Here is a 21,443-nt window from a genome sequence, read left to right on the forward strand (position 1 = left end):
TTACTGCTTGATAGAGAACGAAATCTGGCAGAACTCCACAATTTAATGGCTTCTTGGGACAACTGCCTTATTTCCCCCTCTCAAATCATCCTGCCTAATTTCCCTCTCTAAAATCACCCTTATCATTGCACGAGTGATGAATTCTTCGCAAATGGAACTTTTGAAAGAGAGAATCTATTTATATCTGCTGAAGTTTCGTACCTCGTTTTCATTCTACACACGCCGCAAAAACACACAAAAAAATAATAATATGAAAGTTGATTTTTCTCAGTATTGTTCATTAAGCGGTCCCTGAATACGTACACATACGGATCAAATGCTCCCTCCAACCCCCTCCTCTGTGACTCCCCTTAGTCCTTGTTCCCCCGTGTGCCCGCGTGTCTGGGAGATATAAATAAAAGTAGAGCACCCCCCCTCCCCCCTCCTCTCTCCGCCTCCAACGTCCTCTCATCCACTGTTGTTCTCTCACTTAGCTTCCACATCCCCCGCACTGTGATTTCTATTTCGGCACAGTCTCCAGCACTTGCTTCCACCGCGACGGTTGTGTCCCCCTTCCCACAGCAAAACATCACCCAACCAGACACCCCCCCCCCCCCACCCCCAGCATCTGCCTACCACCTAACTCTGTTTCCATCAGCCCGCCTCTGTGGTCCGTCCACACCGGGTCCTACACTCACTGACACACCGATGCGCCCTTTGCATGTGTCCCGACACGTGCTGCGACCCATTTTCCATCACAAAAGAAACGAATAAAAACAGTGATGCAAGTCACAGTCAGTGAGTCTCAGCATTACAAAGTTTAGAAAGCTTTTCAATACCCCCCCGCCCCCCCCGCCCCGATACGCATTATCACTGTGGAACTAGTGTGCGTTCAGAAAGAACACAGAACCCACATGTGTAAAAATAACCAAATTTGACAACAACAGCAGAAAGAGGAGGAGCTATTCGCAAGTCTTCTGGCTTTCCCAGTCATCTTCAACCACTGGCCTGTGCCTTCTGCAGAACAGATCCCCCATTCATGTTTTGTCCTCCGCCCTCCAACCCCACCACAGGTCAGCAGACAGGCAGGTAAAGTGTGACTTACATGTGCTCCTGGGAGAGACAGGGGGCCTGTCCTTGCTCCAATGACTCGTTGGCTCCCATCCTCAGCTAGCTCTCTCTCTCTCTCTCCCTCCCCCCCTCCTTTACCCCTCCCCACCTGCCCCCGCTCCTCGGCTCCCCCACCCACCCTCCACATCAACCTGCTGTCCCCAGAAAATGCCTCCTCGTCTTCCGGGAAAAAAAAGATCCTTGCAGCCGAGGGGAGAGACAGTGTGTCGGAGCAGGAGAGCGCCGGCAGAGCGGAGCTCAGTCCGCCACCGTACTGCAGCGCAGCGGAGGAGGCGAGGGTCCTGCTCGCATCGGGAGTCAGTTCACAAGACACCCCGATCCTTTACTCCTCTACGGTCAACTGTTCTTCATGTCTTCGCCGCGTGTTAGCTAGTCGACGGAATGACACATCAAAAGCCACGCGCAACGGATTTCCGAACAGCAGGATGCGAGGGAGGAAACGATCCGAAACAACCTGAACGAAACAATAATCCCGCTCCCCCTCTCTCGCTCCCCCTCTCTCGCTCCCCCTCTCTCTGTTTCTTGCATGTGGATGTGTGTGCGAGGTTGCTTGCTCTCTGTTTGGTTGCTGATGTCACCGAGCGGTGTTGCTGCTCCCCCACCCCACCCCACCCCCCCGTCCTCCTCCTCCAGTCTCTCCCCTGATACCAGCCTCCTGCTCCTTTAAAAAGACAAGCAGCCTTCTCCTCCTCCCCCTCATTCCGCTACCGCGACTAAGAAGGGGAGCCAAACAATAGCACACCCCAGACAGCACTGGTTATCGGGCCATTTTTCAACCCGCTTGTCATTCTCACAGTGAGCGTACCTTTCTCCGGTCTCTTTCTCCTGCCGGGATCCCCCTCTCCCTGCACAACGGGTCGCATAGCGAACGTGTCAGCTTGTGCCTCCTCTTCACACAATGGAAGCTTCCAGCGGGGGAGCGTGGCCAACCAGGGCGATGCGTGATGTAAACAATAGACCCTGAGAAAGTATGTGTGTGCATGTGTATTATTTAACTCCTGACCCATTATGTGCTCCCTGACTCAAGCCCCACCAGCGGCTCTGCGCCACGACAAACGAACCGGAACAGATTCGACTCCCTTTTGGTATGTTCATTAACACTACGAGACCAAATCAAACACAGCTTTCAGGTTGAAAAAGACCCCCCATCGTTGCCGTAAAGGGTAAACAGATCGACTTTATTGTCGGCGTTGGGTTTATTTTGATTCAAAGCAGCTTGGGAGTCACGCTTTCCCCGAACGGAGAGCCAAGACACTGAACCAAACACGGCGCCTCTCTCCGGGTCACTTTCAAAATGAATTCTGCCCTCCCCGGTGACTCCCCGGGGAACGGGCCGCACTCATGATCTAATTTCCCTGCACTCCCATCAAACCTTAATACATCAACGACAGCAGGGGCAGTAATCATCGTCCATGTGCCCGTGACCATATTTCAGAACTGTGCCGAGCCGTGTTGGGAAGGAAGAGAGTGAATCTCGCAGGGCTGCTCAGGTGGAAACCATCGCTGCAGGAGGGTCTGCCAATTCCCACTGACGGCGCAGCAGCAACGGGAGACTCGTCTGAATAGGGGGCACCTGTAATATGAGTAACATACATCCATTGTGGCGCTCATGGGAAAGCGAAGTAACGGGGTTCCTCACAATAGCTACTTTGGCCTGCAGCCCTTCACTCCCACACACAAGAAACCGTTCTGAGCAGGTCCTGGGTGACGTACCTGCGCCTTTGTTGACTAAAGGGAAAAATGGAGTGAGTCATATTCACTTCCATCACATACAGTAACGCTGTGTGTGGAACACAAAGGCTGTTGTTAACATGTCCGATCAAATGTGCCTCGCTAACATGTAAATGTAAACGCCCACAAACACGACTTCAGACCCTGTTGACACGACTCTGCTTTCGGACGAGCCTGAAAGTCAATGTTTTCAAGCCCTCGGGGACTAGTGTATATGTTGCCTACACTACTACTCATGATCCGACAATCCCACTGGAGCAGAGATATTGATTGCTACTGCCAACAAGACCACCACAGTAGCTGGGTCAAAAATACGCTTACGGGCGTCCGGGTAGCGTAGCGGTCTATTCCGTTGCCTACCAACAGAGGGATCGCTGGTTTGAATCCCCGTGTTACCTCCGGCTTGGTCGGGCGTCCCTTCAGACACAGTTGGCCGTGTCTGCGGGTGTGAAGCCGGATGTGGGTATGCATCCTGGTCGCTGCACTAGCGCCTCCTCTGGTCGGTCGGGGCGCCTGTTCAGGGGGGAGGGGGAACTGGGAGGAATAGCGTGATCCTCCCACACGCTACGTCCCCCTGGTGAAACTCCTCACTGTCAGGTGAGAAGAAGTGGCTGGCGACTCCACATGTATCGGAGGAGATGTGGTAGTCTGCAGCCCTCCCCGGATCAGCAGAGGGGGTGGGGCAGCAGCCGGGAGCGGGGGTAATTGGCCGTGTACAATTGGGGGTGGGGGGGGCACAAAAAAACCCCAAAACGCTCACAATAGGGACGTGCAAAAATTTTTGCCGTGTTTCAGAATCCATCAAAATAAAGCGTTTCCACTCCTGACTAATGGAGAAATGCTGCTGAAGATTCACACAGTTAATTCTTTGTACACATCGTTCACTATCTGATCCAACAGAGTTGTTACAGGCTATTGTGTTTTTGCCCCTCTCATTCTATGTCCTGCAAGCCTGCAGTATCCCACAATGATCTCGCGCTGTTTTTGTAGCCTTCTTGTACTTTCGCAATTGATTTTTCACTGAACAGAATAAACAAAAAGCAAAATGCATTACATTTATATCGCGGCATCATTTTGCTTCGGTATGTGACAAATGTTTTTATTTTATATCAGAATCGGTACCGGCCTAAAAAAAATATTTTCAGCGCACCCCTTTTCCACACTAGGTACCCAGGAAAACAACCTGTGCATAAAATGTAAAAAAATAAATAAATTTGTTGTTGTTTTGTTTGTTGTCTGTTTATTTTCCTTTTTTCTTTTTTGTATACGTATTTGTGTATTATGAATAATATGTATAGTAAGATACATGTGCAATCTGTTTACTAATCTATGTATATGGCTTAGGTATAATACATTTATGGTTATGTACTTCCATATAGAATGTGTGTGTGTGTGTGTGTGTGTGTGTGTGTGTTCGTGTGGACCCTGTGATGGCCTGGCGGCCTGTCCAGGGTGTCTCCCTGCCTGCTGCCCAATGACTGCTGGAATAGGCTCCAGCAGCCCCGCGACCCTGAGAGCAGGATAAGCGGTTAAGATAATGGATGGATGTATGGATGGATGGACTTCCATATATATTCATGTGTATGTGCATAAAAAACGTGAAAATCAATAAAAATTGTTTAAGAAAAAAATGTAAATTATTCCTGTATTCTTATTCAAAATTAAATAAATAGAAACATTTTATGTTGTAGGTGAATTTCACATCAACATCCTCTCTGCACTGCTGCAGTTAAGACCCCGGCCAGGCACTTCAGTTGGATCCACAGAATGAAAAAATAAAGAACTAAAAAATTCAGGCGACCCAGGCACTGGAAGATGTGGCTATGGCAGATTTTTGTGAAAAATTCATAACTTCGCTCTAGAGGAATCTAGGTCACTACGGTCCACATGACTTGACGCTTGCAGGAGGCTACAGTACACTAGCTTACAGCAAGTCTGTGCAGGTACAACAAATTATAGAGATTTGGATTTAACTTCAGTAAAAACACTGGTATCTTCCCCCCTTAAAAATAACTCACTTGGCAAAAAAAAAAAACAAGGCACAAGAAAAAAGGGAACAAACTGTCCACACTTACTTACAAGGGGTAAGAACAGCTCAAGCTAAAGAGTAATGTCATTTTTGGAACATTCGTGACTTGTCCCATTGGCGACAATGACTCAACCACATAGGTAGTTCTAATATGTAAATGCAACTCTGTTATCACCCAAAAAAATGGCAGATCTGTATCTGACAAAATCTTGGCTCGAGTCTGTTTGAGAACGGGAATGATCTGGATTTAGACTTCTATGACATGATGCAGGCAGGCAATCTGTCCGTTTGTGTGCAATACAAATGTACAATTGCTAATACACATACAACTGCTGTGTACTGGTTACAAATGATTGCTCCTATTGTTGTGGTTGTATTGTAGTGGCTGTATTGCAGTGATTTGCAACAGAACGGTACCAACAAGAGTTCAAGGGAAGGTTTACAAGATGGTAGGGAGACCAGCTATGTTATATGGTTTGGAGACGCTGGCACTGATGAAAAGACAGGAGGCGGCGCTGGAGGTGGCCGAGTTGAAGATGATAAAATTTTCATTGGGAGCGACGAAGAAGGACGGGATTAGGAACGAGTATATTAGAGGGACAGCTCAGGTTGGACGGTTTGGAGACAAAGCAAGAGAGACAAGATTGAGATGGTTTAGACATGTGTGGAGGAGAGATGCGGGGTATATTGGGAGAAGGATGCTGAATATGCAGCTGCCAGGGAAGAGGAGAAGAGGAAGGCCAAAGAGGAGGTTTATGGATGTGGTGAGGGAGGACATGTAGGTGGCTGGTGTGACAGAGGAAGATACAGAGGACAGGAAGAGATGGAAACGGATGATCTGCTGTGGCGACCCCTAACGGGAGCAGCTGAAAGTAGCAGTAGTAGATTGCAGTGGTTGTAACAAGGGTATATAATACAGTATGTAGTTGTGAAGTGGATGGTAAGTGGATATTTAGTGTACACTTTTGGTACATAAAATAATATAGTGTAATATAGTGTGACTATACAGCATTGTATGGGCATGATGGGTTGTGGAGTTGGGGTATTGGTATACGGTATAGTGTATGTGCAATATACGTAGTATATTAGGAATATGGTATTATATATGAGCGCAGGTTGATTATTCAACCATAAAAACTCTGTATAGTAGCGACATACCTGTTGTGCATACATGCTTGCCTCCAATGTCCTGTCTGTTCCTTTTACTTCTTCTGCCCCCCCCCTATTTTTTGTTTTGTTTTGTTTTTTCTTGTGTGAGTGATGTATGCATGCTGCTGTGAACCAGAGTCAAATTCCTTGTGTGCATACACCTGGTCAATAAAGTTGATTCTGGTTCTGATTAGAGATGTAGACTTCTTACACACACATACACACACACACATTCTTCACTGGCTTTGGCAGCACACTGATAACAACTGCTAACGTATGGCTAGAACTGTGTCCAAGTTGATTCTATGTGCGTTTTGTAAAAGATGTTAAAGCCAAGATGCATTGCGTGCGTATCAGAAAGTGCTTCGGTTCCACCAAATCTGATCAACAAAATAAAAAGGTAAACGTGAGAGAACTGGAAACCTTGGCATATTGCAACCAGCTGTTGAAAAGTGACCAGTCTGTAAAATATAACTTAGGTTTCGCTTTACTTCCACATTGTCAGTGCTCTCAAAAAGACTGAGCGAAGAAAACCTCTGCTGTACACATGGAATATAATATCACACATGGGATATAATATCTGAGAGGTGGCTTCTTTTTGGAAATGGGGTTTTCACTCATATCCATAAAAACAAGAGGACAAACACGCTCCTTACAAACTAATGCAAAAATGCTGTTGTGCATTCTTGAAATTATTTTTTATAACTTGCCTTCATCAAGCAACTGAAACACATTTAATTCATTCAAATTTTGAAGACCGACATTTACACGCTTTGGTAATATGCGGTGGTGCCGCAAGGCGAGAAGCTTAACACCTATCAGTGCCAGGTTGCTGTATTGTTTGCAGATGACAAGGGAATTACTCTAAGAGGATCCATACAGCATCAGGTTATTATTACACAACACTGTACGTTTGAGTTTCCTCCGCATTTTACAGTCAAAGAGACGACATATTATATGTCTTCAGGGCGTCTGGGTAGCATAGCGGTCTATTCTGTTGCCTACCAGCACGGGGATCGCCGGTTCAAATCCCCGTGTTACCTCCAGCTTGGTCAGGCATCCCTACAGACACAATTGGCCATGTCTGCGGGTGGGAAGCCGGATGTGGGTATGTGTCCTGGTCGCTGCACTAGCGCCTCCTCTGGGTGGTCAGGGCGCGTGTTCAGAGGGGAGGGGTAACTGGGGGGGAATAGCGTGATCCTCCCGCGTGCTACGTCCCCCTGGTGAAACTCCTCACTGTCAGGTGAAAAGCAGCAGCTGGCGACTCCACATGTATCGGAGGAGGCATGTGGTAGTCTGCAGCCCTCCCTGGATCGGCAGAGGGGGTGGAGCAGACACCGGGATGGCTCGGAAGAGGGGGGTAATTGGCTGGATACAATTGGGGGGGGGGGTAAGTAAGTAAATTGTCTTAAGATAGTGAGTGACCCTGACACGAGGTAGCACATGTCTACTACCAAAGTGCAAACGCATTGGCTCATCAGAAAAAAAGGGCTGAACAACCTTAACATGGTTCCTCATCTCAAGGCTTTTCACCTGTACACAGCCCTCTGTATGGACCTCTGCACACACAGACAGGTTGTTGTGTATCATCCAACCTCTAGCACCATGGTTACTGATTCTCTCCTCAGCCAACAGGGGAGCAGGCTCTCTGTAGCTGCTTTTCATCTCGGATTCAAATCATTACCTCCACCATGCAAAGTCATCAACGCTGACGTCCCTCAGAGACAGACTTGTGTCACTTTACTCGGACAATATTAGATTCTTGCTGTTTTTAAACAAATTAGGATGAGGCACAGAAGTGATTGTGTACCTTCCTGTGGTGCACTTGCAAATTACAGGACTCAGATAACAGAGTGCAGACATGGAGTGCAACACAAGTACAAGGTTGCTGTCAATGGAGTACATCCCCCTCTTCTGGTTGGAAATAGTGCCGCATTATAAATATAAATAAATTGGCTGAGTCATCCTCTCATCCGAACTAGTCTTTAATATCAGCCATGCCTCCGTAAAGGAGCACAAGGGAACGTCTAGCAATATCAATGCAAAAAATATCCAGCATTTATAAAATAATTGGGATCCTTTAGATGCAATTAGTATCAGCATTATGAATGAACATCATTGTCTTCTATGGTGGAACAAGGCTCAACAACATGGCTCTCTGCCATGACTAGGGTGGTGCACAAGCAGCTTTACTGGCACTAAATCTGCCATTTTCTGCTCAAGTGGTTTAAGCTTGGCATACTGCATAAAAGTTTGACGGCTAAGTTTTCCACTTAATGCCGTAATGATGAAAGGATCAACAAATAAACATTAGACCGGCGTGCTGTTCATCAAGGTCGAGTAACACAGTATAAAATTTCCGTTTCCAAAACCGCCGGGTGCCTCCATTCGTACATCCTATTTTTTTTAGTGCCAGCGTATGGCACTGCCGATCTGGAAATCTATGGGTAGCTTTGCAAACATAGGGACAAGAAAGACTGCCAACAAAGCAAAGACCAATACCTGCTCTAGAGTGAGCTAGTGCACACCTTAATGAACGTCTAACAGAAGTCTGAGGAAGATGACAAATATGACTCACGGTGTATGTCTGTTGTCATCACTGTCTGAAGAAGACAAGAGCGGTTTCAAATCAAATTGCCTCACAACATATACTCAGCTCTGTAGAGATTATATCAAATATTTAATTAGCGGTATTTCAAATTTATTTAGTTAGCGGTATTTCAAATGAGGGCGTTGGTCACAATATCTCCTATCTGAACCACTACACTTTGTTCTTGATGGCCTGTCTTTACACATCACATCAGATGGAGATTTAAGGCCAGGTGAAGCAGAGTTCAGAGGATAAGGACAGGGCTACTTTTCGTTGGGCGGGGTAAGGGGGCTAATGTCAGCACCTGGCAAATACGGTCTTAGAGAAAACAGAGTCGAAGTGCAGAGTAAAACACAAAAACAAAAAACAAATGGGATAACAGCCTCTCTTCCAGCCAAGTCTACAACAGCATCGACGCTATGAAGCCCATACCTTACAGGTGGATGTCTGGGTGCAGCAGCGAGGAGGGGGCTCTCCTCTTGGTGACTGGAAGGGAGAGGTTGGGAGTCGAGGGGAGGTGAAGGAAGGTGAGGGGATGCAGGTGGGGTTGGCTGAGCTTCAGGAGTGTGCCTCTCTGGTGGGGTGGGAGGAGGTGTGGGGAACTCTGACGTGTCCTGGAGGTGGGGAGGGAGGGTAGGCAAGAAGTGGTGTCCGGAGGGAAGAGGTAGGGTAAGGTCACCTCTCCGTGGCTGTTCAGTAAGGGAGGGCCTGCAAAGGACGGGACATAAACATCAACAACCAGACAGAACCAAGACAGATGAAATACAGTGAGCCCGTTCTCCTCCCATGGTGCATTGTACTGAAACTTTGGCCAACCCTTTAGCGTCTTCATGAGAAGCGGCGGGTTAATAATGACTTCAGTGTGTGTATGTGATGCACCAGCTTAACCACTACCTAACGTTAACTCAAAACATACCCACTACCTAACCTTGACCCAGAACTTAACCACTACCTAACTCCCCCCGCCCCCAATAGTATCCGGCCAATCACCTCACTCTTCCGAGCCGTCCCGATCGCTGCTCCATCCCCTCTGCCGATCCGGGGAGGGCTGCAGACTACCACATGCTTCCTCTGATACATGTGGAGTCGGCCAGCCGCTTCTTTTCACCTGACAGTGAGGAGTTTCGCCAGGGGGGCGTAGTGCATTGGAGGATCACACTATTCCCCTCAGTTCCCCCTCCCCCCCAAACAGGCGCCCCAACCGACCAGAGGAGGTGCTAGTGCAGCAACCAGGACACATACCCACATCCAGCGTCCCACCCGCAGACGCGGCCAATTGTGTCAGTAGGGACGCCCGACCAAGCTGGAGGTAACGTGGGGATTCGAACCAGCGACCCCCGTGTTAGTAGGCAGTGGAATAGACCGCCATGCCACCCGGACGCTCACTACTGCCTAACTTTAACCTGAAACATAACCACTACCTATCCTGAACCCTAAACTGAACTACTTAACCTGAATATTAAGCTGGAGGTTTCTCACACAAGTCTTTGGAACACGCACCACATAGTACCTACACACACGCTGAATGGTACCTTGTGCGTCATATAGCAACGCTTTGGCAAAAGGGAAGGGAACGCATTAAAAGTGATTCAGAAAACCCTCCATTTTCTTTCACACAAATGAACCATGAAGGAGACTCAAAAAAAAACTTACCTCAAAGTCAAAAACATTTAAGTTGCATCCAGAGACTAGGCCCCTAAACTTCAACAAATCTCCAAGAAAAACTCATTCCACTCATCCATCCAGCTTTCCAACGCCTTGCCAAGTAAATCCCACACAGCTGAATGAGTAACTCCAGCACTGCCTGCTGTCGCAAGGCACGTTTCATAGCGGTCCAGGTCTTGCCATTGGGTGGACTTGCTCTCTACAGTGCGGCAGCCTGTGTGAGGTTTGCTGGTAGTCTTTCTCTGTCATCACTAGCCACCTGGTGGAGTGGATTTGGCCCAGCTCCAGACCGGTCTTATCAGGAGTAGTAGGTTCTAATCTGACCGGCCCATGCGCTGGCTGCCCATGCAGCTGTTGCCCACTTGGGGCCTGCCTCCTGTTAGGCTCTAAAAATACATAAGCACTCCTCACCACAGTGTAGCGCCTCATGATGCCCTTAGTAACTACCACACATAGTAAGAGAAGCATCAGCCAAAACCCATCTTCTCCTGATCTGCACCCTCCGAAAAACCCTCTCCAGCTCATTTCAGATTGAAAACTCGAGCACTGTTACTCCCCGCTTCTTTCTCTCCGCTGTCGCCAGGACGCAATAACACTTAACGAGGCAGTCTTTAAGTATGCTTTCCTTTAGGGTGTAGCTGGCTGCAGTTTATGTCCAGCAGCGTCCTGATTCCTATCGTTTCGCTTTACCCAGTGCGTGAAAAACAAAGAAAAAGTGCCGGGGCCACTAAGTGATGCAGAAAAGAATGTTCCTATGCTGGATGAGGTCTGATAAACTCACATGTGCAGTATAGAGATGTATATCCTACTTGGTCTCAAAACTAATCCTTACTCGCTGACCGGGCCCCTCTGCAGCACAGTCCAACACCATACTTAGCTCAGCATTTGTGACCAACTTGGCACATGAAGTGTTAAACTAAAATCGCTCAAGTCAAAATATAGTCTGAAAAAAAAAAAAACAGAAGGTGATAGAATTAAGCAGTCCCTCCAAATAATTTTGGACAATGTGGAAAGTACTATTATGATAATCACAGGGGATTTTACACAATACCGATGTATCATGATATCTGCTTGCTTACACAAAAGAATCCAACTGGCGTCCCATCATACTGAACCGTTTGGTAAAGTAATCAATATTATCAAAACAAAAGTAGCTTAAAAAAAATCTCCCTCAAATATATCAGACCTAATTTGGTGGGAAATTTTAAGCAATAAATTATCGTTATCATTAAGTCAGACAACAAAACTGTGTGTAACAATGAGACAATATCTGGTCTTCATCCACATTTGAAAGCCAACTGACGATAATGTTGAATTACCGCCCACTCCGACTTCCAACAATGGAAAGAGGGTTAATGAGCCAATGAAAACATAACTCAAGCAAACAGACAGGAGAAAATAATATAATGACAATAATAACCATTACATTTATACTGCGCTTTTCTAGACACCCAAAAGCACTTCACACTGAAGAGGGTAACTCACTTCAACCACCACCAATGTGTAGCACCCACCTGGGTGCTGCACAGCAGTCATTTTGCGCCAGAACGCTCACCACACATCAGCTTGAGGTGGCGAGGGAGGAATCATTGAACCAATTACATGGCTCAGAGGCACAGAATAGGGTTACCAGGTAGGGTTACCAGGGTTAAGAGCAGATAGGAACAAGGCATCCTTTGGTTCTGTGTCTTTATAAAGAGGTAATACCAGCTGGGGTCTGCATCTGGATCATCCCATTTAGCCCTGTTTTCAGACCTACATAAGAGGGGCCTTAACAACATCAATAAGATGAATGGGCTAAACTGGGTGATATTCTGCCCCGTTGATGACTCGAGATACCTTTTCGAGAAAAATTTCTTTAAGATTTATTCATCCGTTCGTCCAAGAAGAGTAGAAATATTTTCTGATGTACGTTAGCATTTATTCCATTTACCTTTTGCAAGAGGAATGAGAATGTGATTGTAAACCCCTACGGGATGTACGTGTGATTTAAGGCTATACAAATAAGTCTGATTTTGCTGGACTTTTTTTTTAGCACAACCCAACCTCACACAGCGTTACACACCTACACACCTGGAAGCTGTCTTGCACAACCAACGTCTGCTGACGGTGACCAGCGATAAGCTTGGCTGCAGCAAGTGAGCAGCATTCCTTTCTCAAGTGCAACCTACAGTGAGTGACCGGGGAACGTTTCTCATTCCCTCTCCCTACCCAGCAGTTTCAGGACAGTTTCAGGATTTGGATTTCATATTTTGGTCCCAAATACGGAGTCTAATCTGTGGACAACTGGAATTCTCAGTTTGATGGGACAAGTAGGCAAATGAAATAGGTACTCTCTTGATATACAGGGCCAATCGTGCACAACATACATACATAGATTTAAACAACAACCAATTGCACAATAACATTTGTACACACGCACACACACACACACGCAAGCACGCACAAATCCTAATCTACTGGAAGCAGCTGGGAACAGGAGACATCAGGCCCAAGTGTTGTCTAATGATAAACAGAGAGCGGTAAATAAAAACCAGACGAGGAAACCGGTAAAAGTCACTTTTAGGGGGGAAAAAAAAGTACAAATTCTCTCCACAAACCCTCATAATTGTGCACAATTCTCTTTTTTTGCACAATCGCTCACACGCACATATGCACGCACACTGCTAGTGTTGAAAAAAGCATAGCATAAACGTCACCCTTTAAGTTACCCCGGTGCAGTTAAATGAATGACCGACGTCAGAAAAACAACTCAATTCACCCGTGAAAAGGATTATGGAACAGCATTACCACGGTACCTAGTGTATTGGCAGCAAAACGTGGACATGACATCTCACATCACCCCTTTCTAAAGCAAGATGAGAAACAGCCTTACAGCGGGTCACAGAGACAGACACTTACATTGCTTCAAGGCTATATATTTATCACTCTATCATATATTCATGTTTAACATTTTCTATCCATTTCACTGAAATTCTGACCGAGGTGACTCTACAAAGACAAAGTTTAAATATCGGCTGGCATCCTACCTTTTCGTCTTCTTCTGGGATCACAAACATGTTGCTACCCTTGCCACAAAGTGTCCTGAGCCGACACCGATCTCTAAATCAAATGTCAAGTAACGTGGCGCGAGGGAGACGTAGTCACCATAGACCTTCACTGTGGGGGGAAACAGCCTGTGACTCAGTCTGATGACAACAACTCAAGGAAAACTCGGGTTCGTACGGACACCGGAACCTCGGTCTTTGGTAGTCAAGTTAAATTACTGTCCTCATCCCAAGCCGAGGATAGTTTCTGCATCACGTGCCACGGAGTATACAGGCGCAGGGGGGCGAGGAGAGCAGTGGCAAAGCGTGCTCCAACTTGAACCGTTCTCTGGAAACACACCATGTTTAAATTTCACAACTTCCCCCCCTTCCTCCGCGTCTGGGACATCCCTCCCTCCTCCGCGTCTGGTAAGGTCAGCAGAGGCTGAATGCAATTAGCGCCAGTTATCTACAGGCCATCTGCCGCGGACACGGTAGGAATTAAAACACTCGAACACGCCGCAGAAAGACAGAAAAGACCTCGGAAGGAGCGTGTGTCTCCAGGAGTCCGCTGCTCCTCATTGACTCACCCAGCACTCAGCCATGGAGGAATCCATTAGACAGCTTGAGACCTAAGTGATGGAAATGCCTCCTCTTTAAATCCTGCTCCACTCAAAATAACAGACCCACTCTACTCTTCCTCCCCAGTCCTTGATATGCTCTCTCTCTCTCTCTCTCCCCCCTCTCCCACCCTCTCTCTCTCTCTTTCTGTGTGTGTGAGACTCAGACTGGCGCCCTCATACACACTCACACAGCAGCACATGCTCAAGTGTTTCTCTGAACTCTGGCTTTTGTTCCATACTGTCTGGCCAGCCGGCCCATATGACTTCAGCGGGTCTGAGTGCCTGCCCAAATTCCTCCTGCTGCGGGCTTCTCACTCAGCTTCACAGAGCCACAGTGACTGAGCGGGACTGACAGCTAGGACAGCCTCCAGGGGGCGGGGTAAAAACACACACACACACACACACACACACACACACACACACACACACACACACACACACACACACATCCCTGACCATGTAACTACATCTCTTTCTCTGGATGTGTCAAAACACGTCCGTCTGTGGAAATAAACACACACTGACACACTTCAAACACGCCTAAACCGCAAACAAACTACAGAAACATCCAGTTGGTAGACATATTCGGCCCACTATGCTGTACCTTTAAGTTCTTAATACTACAATTCTCTCTCTCTCCCCTCTCTCTCGCACCCCCCCCCTAAGGTATCCATCTAAATGCAGCAAAAATAATTGACCCACTCCTCCCTCTAACTCAGCCAGCCCTTCTTGCCTCCAGCTGAAGCGACAGGACAAGTGTTGTGACTGGCAGGCAGCAAATGCTGCTCTGGCATGCAGGATGGCTCTCGGGCACACAGCAGACAGACGGGGAGAGTTGGGATCCCAGGAGAGAGCGAAAAAAGAAAGAGTCACATGACATAGATAAACATGAGTATGTGAGAAAAAGTTTAAATGGAGAAGGAAAAGAAATCATCGGTCATGAATTCAGATAAACGGGACCGACACACACTGCAAAATATCACTTAAATAATCTAGAAATCAGCTAGTCTTATGATATAGCTATACCATAGCCACAGATCTGTAAAACATCCACACCCTATCAGTATCAACATTTTATAAAAGGCGCTGTACAAGGGCGTCCGGGTGGCGTGGCGGTCTATTCCGCTGCCTACCAACACGGGGATCGCCAGTTCAAATCCTCGTGTTACCTCCGGCTTGGTCGGGCGTCCCTATAGACACAATTGGCCGTGTCTACGGGTGGGAAGCAAGATGTGGGTGTGTCCTGGTCACTGCACTAGCGCCTCCTCTGGTCGGTCGGGGTGCCTGTTCAGGGGGGAGGGCGGAACCTAGGGGGGAATAGCGGGATCCTCCCACACGCTACGTCCCCCTGGTGAAACTCCTCACTGTCAGGTGAAAAGACGCGGCTGGCGACTCCACATGTATCGGAGGAGGCATGTGGTAGTCTGCAGACCCTCCCTGGATCGGCAGAGGGGGTGGAGCAGCGATCGGGACGGCGATGGGATGGCGACGGGACAATCGGGATCAGTTAAAAGTACTTGAACACCGAGCGAGGACTCGTATGGAAATATAGGCAGGTCAAGATGAATGTATTCAACTTTGGAGTTTTAACAACATCAACCTCACCGGTTCACCGCAATGACATCAATCAAAACAAATCTCAAGGGCTCTGAACGCGGGGCCCCTTCTCATTCACCCTCACTATGAAACCACTGCTGCAAATAACAACTTACCAGACACCTTAAGGTGCCTGAAAGCCAAATAAAGCCATCACTGGGACTCTCCCAGCGCATCATAAAACATCATTCTGAAAGGGTCATAACCAACGCTTTTCCGCCGAGCTACAAAACCATGTCAATCTGTGATTTCTTAAATACGAAAGCAAAAGAACACCGATATATTTCCTACAATAGGTCTATATGGCATAAAAATTCAAAATATATACTTCTTTTTTTTTTACAAATAAGAGGTAATACCAGATCTATAAATCATTCTCATTTCTTTAACTTCTCTTGAAGGTCCAACAACGTTGTTGAAAAGCATGTGAAAGCCTCTCAACCCCTCCAAAAATAGTAATCCTGCAATGATCCAGTTGTTCGTCGTAGTCTCTGGCCATAATCTTTAGATATTACTTAGTCTGGGATTAGGAGAGCCGGCGCTTTTGATGCAAACTTTGAATTTAAACCATCCGTAAGTGGGCTGCCCATATGAAAACGAACCATATTGAAACCATAAAAATTACCTTAGTATTATTGTGGTCTTTTTGTGACATAACTATACAAACACTACAGCCAATAGTATTTCCTGTGTTTTTTCCAATCACATAACAAACCAAATACAAGAGTGTATCTATGGCGTAGAAAATGATCCTCAAGGTGTTCCCAAAGTGTTCATTCATATCACTATAGAAATGCTGTGGTGCATGGCTATTGTGTTCATATGGCAACGTGACAAAAAAAACAACAGGAAATAGCCTACACTAGTCATTATCTTCTTCTATGGTTTTAACTGATCTATTTACATATGGGTGCCCTTTACAATCAACCATGTACAGAGTATTCTTGGAGTTTTCCAGGGTTTATTCATATTGTAAAGTAGGTTTTAATAACAGAGGTACTGCGGAACTCAGCTCGTACCATCGGCCAAATGAAACAAGTGTTTTGAGCAACAGAGTCCATATCATAAACAGTGGGTCAGTGATCCTAAATTGGTCTTTTTTACTGTTGTGTAACATGGAGGCCACCGTGGAACATACAATTTAGTCATATGACATATGCCAATATTATGAGTTAAATTGCTGGATTTTTATCTAATTTCATGTCTCACATAAACCCGTCCAACAGCAGCTATTACTAATTTGATCTCCCTGTCTCAAGTGTTCGTGCTACTTGACAGTCATATTAACTCAAAAAGACACTCACCCACTCTCCTGCGGCTCCTCAACTACACCCTCAACCGTGACTTTCCCTGCAGTTTTCCTGACTGGCTCCTCCAGTGGTTCCTCTTCTTGGCTCACGACGGGTTTTTCAACAAGCTCATGCACGGGCTCTTCTACGTCTGGAAACTGTACTGGCTCCTTCACTGGTTCCTTCACTGGTTCCTTCACTGGTTCCAGTTGCTCTGCTGTCTCCTTCACTGGTTGTGTAAACCCTGGTTCCCTGTTTGTTGGTTCTGTAAGCTCTGTGATCTCCTGTAGTGGTTGTTTGTGCTGTGGTTGCTCTAATGGCTCCTTCACTGGCGCTACGGATGGGATATCTGAAGTGCTCTCTGCTGTTTGCACCAGCGGTGGGTTCTCTTCCAGGGGCTGGAGAGCGGCTACATCCTCAGTTGGGGTAATAAACTCTAGCTGAGGAGAATCCAGAGAAGGGAGGGGCCTGGGGGAAAAAATGACACAAAAGGGGTTGGTGCATTTGCTATTTAGTTGACAGAATATGAGTGACTAATGATAAACGCACGCACTTGTGTGTGTGTGTGTGTGTGTGTGTGTTTGTGTGTGTGTGTGTTTCAGATGCACTGTAAACAGCTGTGTGTTTCTAGTAACAAAAGGTCCATTCTTGCCCTGAAGAAGACGGCTGATGTCACAGTTGATGTCATCCTCTGACTATAATAGGCTGCGTTACTTACATGAGAATTGAACAGACACAGCCATCCAATCCCAGCTCTTGCCACTATAAAGTCTTGCTCTGTGTCTACATCCTCATTCGTAATCGTTGTCATGCTAAACTCTGGAAAACCACTCGACAAATGCTTAATTACAGGGATTAATTAATTGAAAAACAACAAAATACTGTGTATCAAATGACAAGTTTATAAACTAACATGACAGCTTTTTAACCCTTTGAAATTCATCTCATCTCATCTTCAGCCGCGTCTCCGCGGTCGGGTCGCGGTGGCAGCAAGCTAAGTAGGGCGCTCCAAATGTCCCTCTACCCAGCAACGCCCTCCAGCTCCTCCTGGGGGATCCCCAAGGTGTTCCCAGGCCAGATTGGACATGTAGTCCCTCCAGCAAGTTCTGGGTCTACCCCGGGGTCTCCTCCCAGTTGGACATGCCCGGAAAACCTCCAAAGGAAGGCGCCCAGGAGGCATCCCAATCAGGTGCCCCAAACACCCCAACTGGCTCCTTTTGACCCTTTTTCCCCCCTTGAAATTATGACTATAATAAGTGACTCATCAGTCGTGGTTCTACTCAAGCCTGATATGATTTTAAAGTCTTTTGGTGCTTGCTTGCACTACCAGTACAGAGAAGTGAGGAGATCTAGTGCATGCATGCTAACAAACGACATCATGTTAGAGGTAGAGCACAGACGTCCTAGACTGACCTTTTCACAATCCAAGCACAACAGAACAGGTGGGGGTGTTACATGGCATTAGTCTGCCATTACCATGGTCCACTCACTATGAAGGATTACATCTATGTTCGCAGAATCATACTGCTACCATTTGCATCATGGCCCTTAGCCCCCCCCCCCGCCATCCTCCACTCTGAGCCTCCCTTATGAAATGAACAAGGACATAGTGTCACAGATGCAAATCACAACTGTTGTGTGACTTTGTTGTGAATGGAACAATACAAGACCATTGTTTAAAGTTTGTAATTGGAAGCAGGTCTAGTATTGACTGCACATTTTCAACTGCGTAGCTAACATTACATATTATTTACCTCATATCAACAGTTCAACAGATCTAAAGTTAGCCTGTCTGAATCACATTTTTTGCCAACTAACAACCTAGAAAAGCAAACAGACACATCAGAAACGCCTAAAACTGAGTGCCCGGGTGGCATAACGGTCTATTCCGTTGCCTACCAACACGGGGATCGCCGGTTCGAATCCCTGTGTTACCATCGGCTTGGTCGGGCGTCCCTACAGACACAATTGGCCGTGTCTGCAGGTGGGAAGCCGGATGTGGGTATGTGTCCTGGCCGCTGCAGTAGCGCCTCCTCTGGTCTGGTCGGTCATGGAGCCTGTTCAGGGGGACTGGGGGGAAGAGCGTGATTCTCCCACTCGCTACGTCCCCCTGGTGAAACTCCTTACTGTCAGGTGAAAAGAAGTAGCTGGCAACTCCACATGTATCGGAGGAAACATGTGGTAGTCTGCAGCGCTCCCCGGATCGGCAGAGGGGGTTGAGCAGCGACTGGGATGGCTTGGAAGAGTCGGGTGATTGACCAAGTACAATTGGGAAGAAAAATGGGGGACCCCCCCCCCCAAAAAAAGAAACACCTAAAAGTTGTCAAAGATTGATTTTTTTTTTTTAAACACGTTCAAGATGGAAACAGCGTGTCTTACTTACTCTGTTGGTGGCAGTTCTGTTGAATCCTACCTTGAATGAAACTGCATGGACAATACAAACTGATGGAATACAAGCGAGGCTAAGAGAGAACAGCGGTGAGGATACAAAAAAATATATTTTGCCAATTTTCTAATTTAATTTCCAATAAGGATTATAATGTTCATAAAACACAAAATCTTTAGTTCACAAACAATGGCATATATTTTTAGATGCACTCACTCAAACAGTTTGAGGGGGAGCACAGTTCTACAGATGATGTAGCTAAATGTGAGACTAAACGTCATTTTCTGAGTGAGTGGGATAGAAGACAGGTTCATGAGGTGCGCTTTGCATCTAAAAACAATATCAACATTTCAAGCATATACCTCACACTCATCGGTTTACCTTGAAGATAAATCAGCAGTCTCCACTGGGTGCTTTTGTTCACTCTGAGAGAGAATGGCAGCTTCTCGTAATGCTTTGATCCAGTCCACCTCAGGTTCCTGTTGTGGTGTCGGACCATGGGCAGGACTCACAGAATCTGCCTGGGTCTCTGTGACAGCCCCTGAACTCACACACACTGGAGAGACTATAGCAGAGGCTTCTTCCACCGTCCTCCTTACTGGGGGTTCAAACTGTTCAGCAGGGACAGGACAGGTTGCCACATTTTCTGTTGGGGGGTTTGATAAAACAGCTGAAGGGCTTGCAGTGACATTGTCAGATGGGTGTGACTCTGTGGCAGCTCCTTCGCTCACAGATATTTGTGCCTGAGGAGAGACTCTGTCGGGGTCTTTGCCCTCTGAGTTCTCTGACTGGGAAGTGGCAGCAGCTGTAGTGGGGGTCACGTCAACATTTCCTGGGGATGTCAAGACATCGACTGGAGGATATGTGATAGCATGGTGACTTTTAAGTTCATCTGCCATGTCATTATTACCATCTGCTTCCAAATTTATAGGGGCAAAGCTCAACTCCTCGCTGACAGAGCGATTAACAGAGGTTTCATTGCTGCTTTGTGGCACCCCGTTTTCCCGGAGGTCTGAGATCTCATTACATTCTGACCCTCCGACTACAATATTACTGGTTGTTTTTATGAGCCCCTGTGCCTCCCCTGCCTCATTGCTCATCAGTTCCACCTCACACTGTTCTTTCCTTTGGCTGGTTTCTTTCTTTTCATTCAAGCTTTTTTTATCTTCCTTTGTGACAGTCTGTATGTCAGGGACATTTGCGAATGCTACTGCTTCCATGCTGTTTTGTGTGCCTGCAGTTTTATTGGAGGTCTGCCCCTCTGCATCCTGAATTTCATACTCATTGATTTCATCACTGTTGTTGTCCACAACCACCGCAGAACTAAGCACCCCCTCCATAGTAGCCGTTTGCCCCGCAGATTCAGTGACAAGTGTTGTGCAAAAATCCTCCAGCTGATTTTTCTTAGGTATAGCCCCTATATGAATGTCAGGCCTATCTGTGGCAGCTTGAAATGAAACACAAGATCCCAAAGGTGAAATTTCATGTTCCTGTGATTCAGAGTAAACAGTAGCAGCAGTGTTTTCTGTGGCCTCAAGTTTTCCATTTTGGTCTTGACAGACAGGTGATGGAATGGTTGTTCCATGACCCTTATTACCATCTTCGCTCAAAAGCTCAGTTTTTAACATTACATCTGGGGCTGGCTTAGCTAGCTCTAAACAACTGCTCTGATCATCTTCCACCCCCTGACTTTTCGCACTTCTATGAGAGCAAGCTGAGAATATGTCTGTGTTGGCTGAGCGCTCTCTCTTCACAGCCTTTCTGGCCTCATTTAAATCACTGGAGAGGTGAAGAGGCCCATAATCTCCAATAACCTCTGGTACAGCCTTTACTTCCACTTCTTTGGCTTTCTCTAGACTTTTCAGTGGATCTGTCACACTGTTGTCATCAGCTGTCAACTCATCTCTGCTTCCTAACTGACAAAAGCTCCCAACAGAATCATCCCCCGGAAACATGGCTGGGATCTGATTGATTTGACTGGAATTCTTCTCTTGGCCCTCAATCCACTCCAAACTACCATCGGATAGTTCTCTGTACTCTGTGGTACGGTTGGATCCCAGCTGGTACTCTTGTTGCTGAGCAAAACAATCCGGTGCTGGTGTGGGCTGTGATTGGCTGGAAACTGTGTTCCGGTCCAGGGACGTGTTCGTGACAGAGCAGGGCTCTACTGTTGTTGCTGTGGCGTTTTGGTGCAGACTCCTGTCTAAAATAGGCTGGCATTCAGTACCAGGCTCTGCCTCACTTAATGC

The 21,443-nt window shown here is 46.8% G+C and overlaps 1 protein-coding gene across 1 annotated transcript in view; it reads right to left on the reverse strand.

Moving 5' to 3' along the window:
- tacc2 (transforming, acidic coiled-coil containing protein 2) overlaps positions 1–21,443 on the reverse strand; it is a 73,896-nt gene that overhangs the window by 29,297 nt on the left and 23,156 nt on the right. The window contains exons 4-5 of the mRNA XM_056291683.1: positions 16,824–17,276; positions 9,042–9,317 (exon numbers count right to left, since the gene is read on the reverse strand). Of these exons, the coding sequence (XP_056147658.1) occupies positions 9,042–9,317; positions 16,824–17,276 (729 nt within the window). The remainder of the gene's footprint in view (positions 1–9,041; positions 9,318–16,823; positions 17,277–21,443) is intronic.

The sequence above is a fragment of the Lampris incognitus genome, chromosome 13 (assembly GCF_029633865.1).
Source record: "Lampris incognitus isolate fLamInc1 chromosome 13, fLamInc1.hap2, whole genome shotgun sequence".
Taxonomy (NCBI): Eukaryota; Metazoa; Chordata; class Actinopteri; order Lampriformes; family Lampridae; genus Lampris; species Lampris incognitus.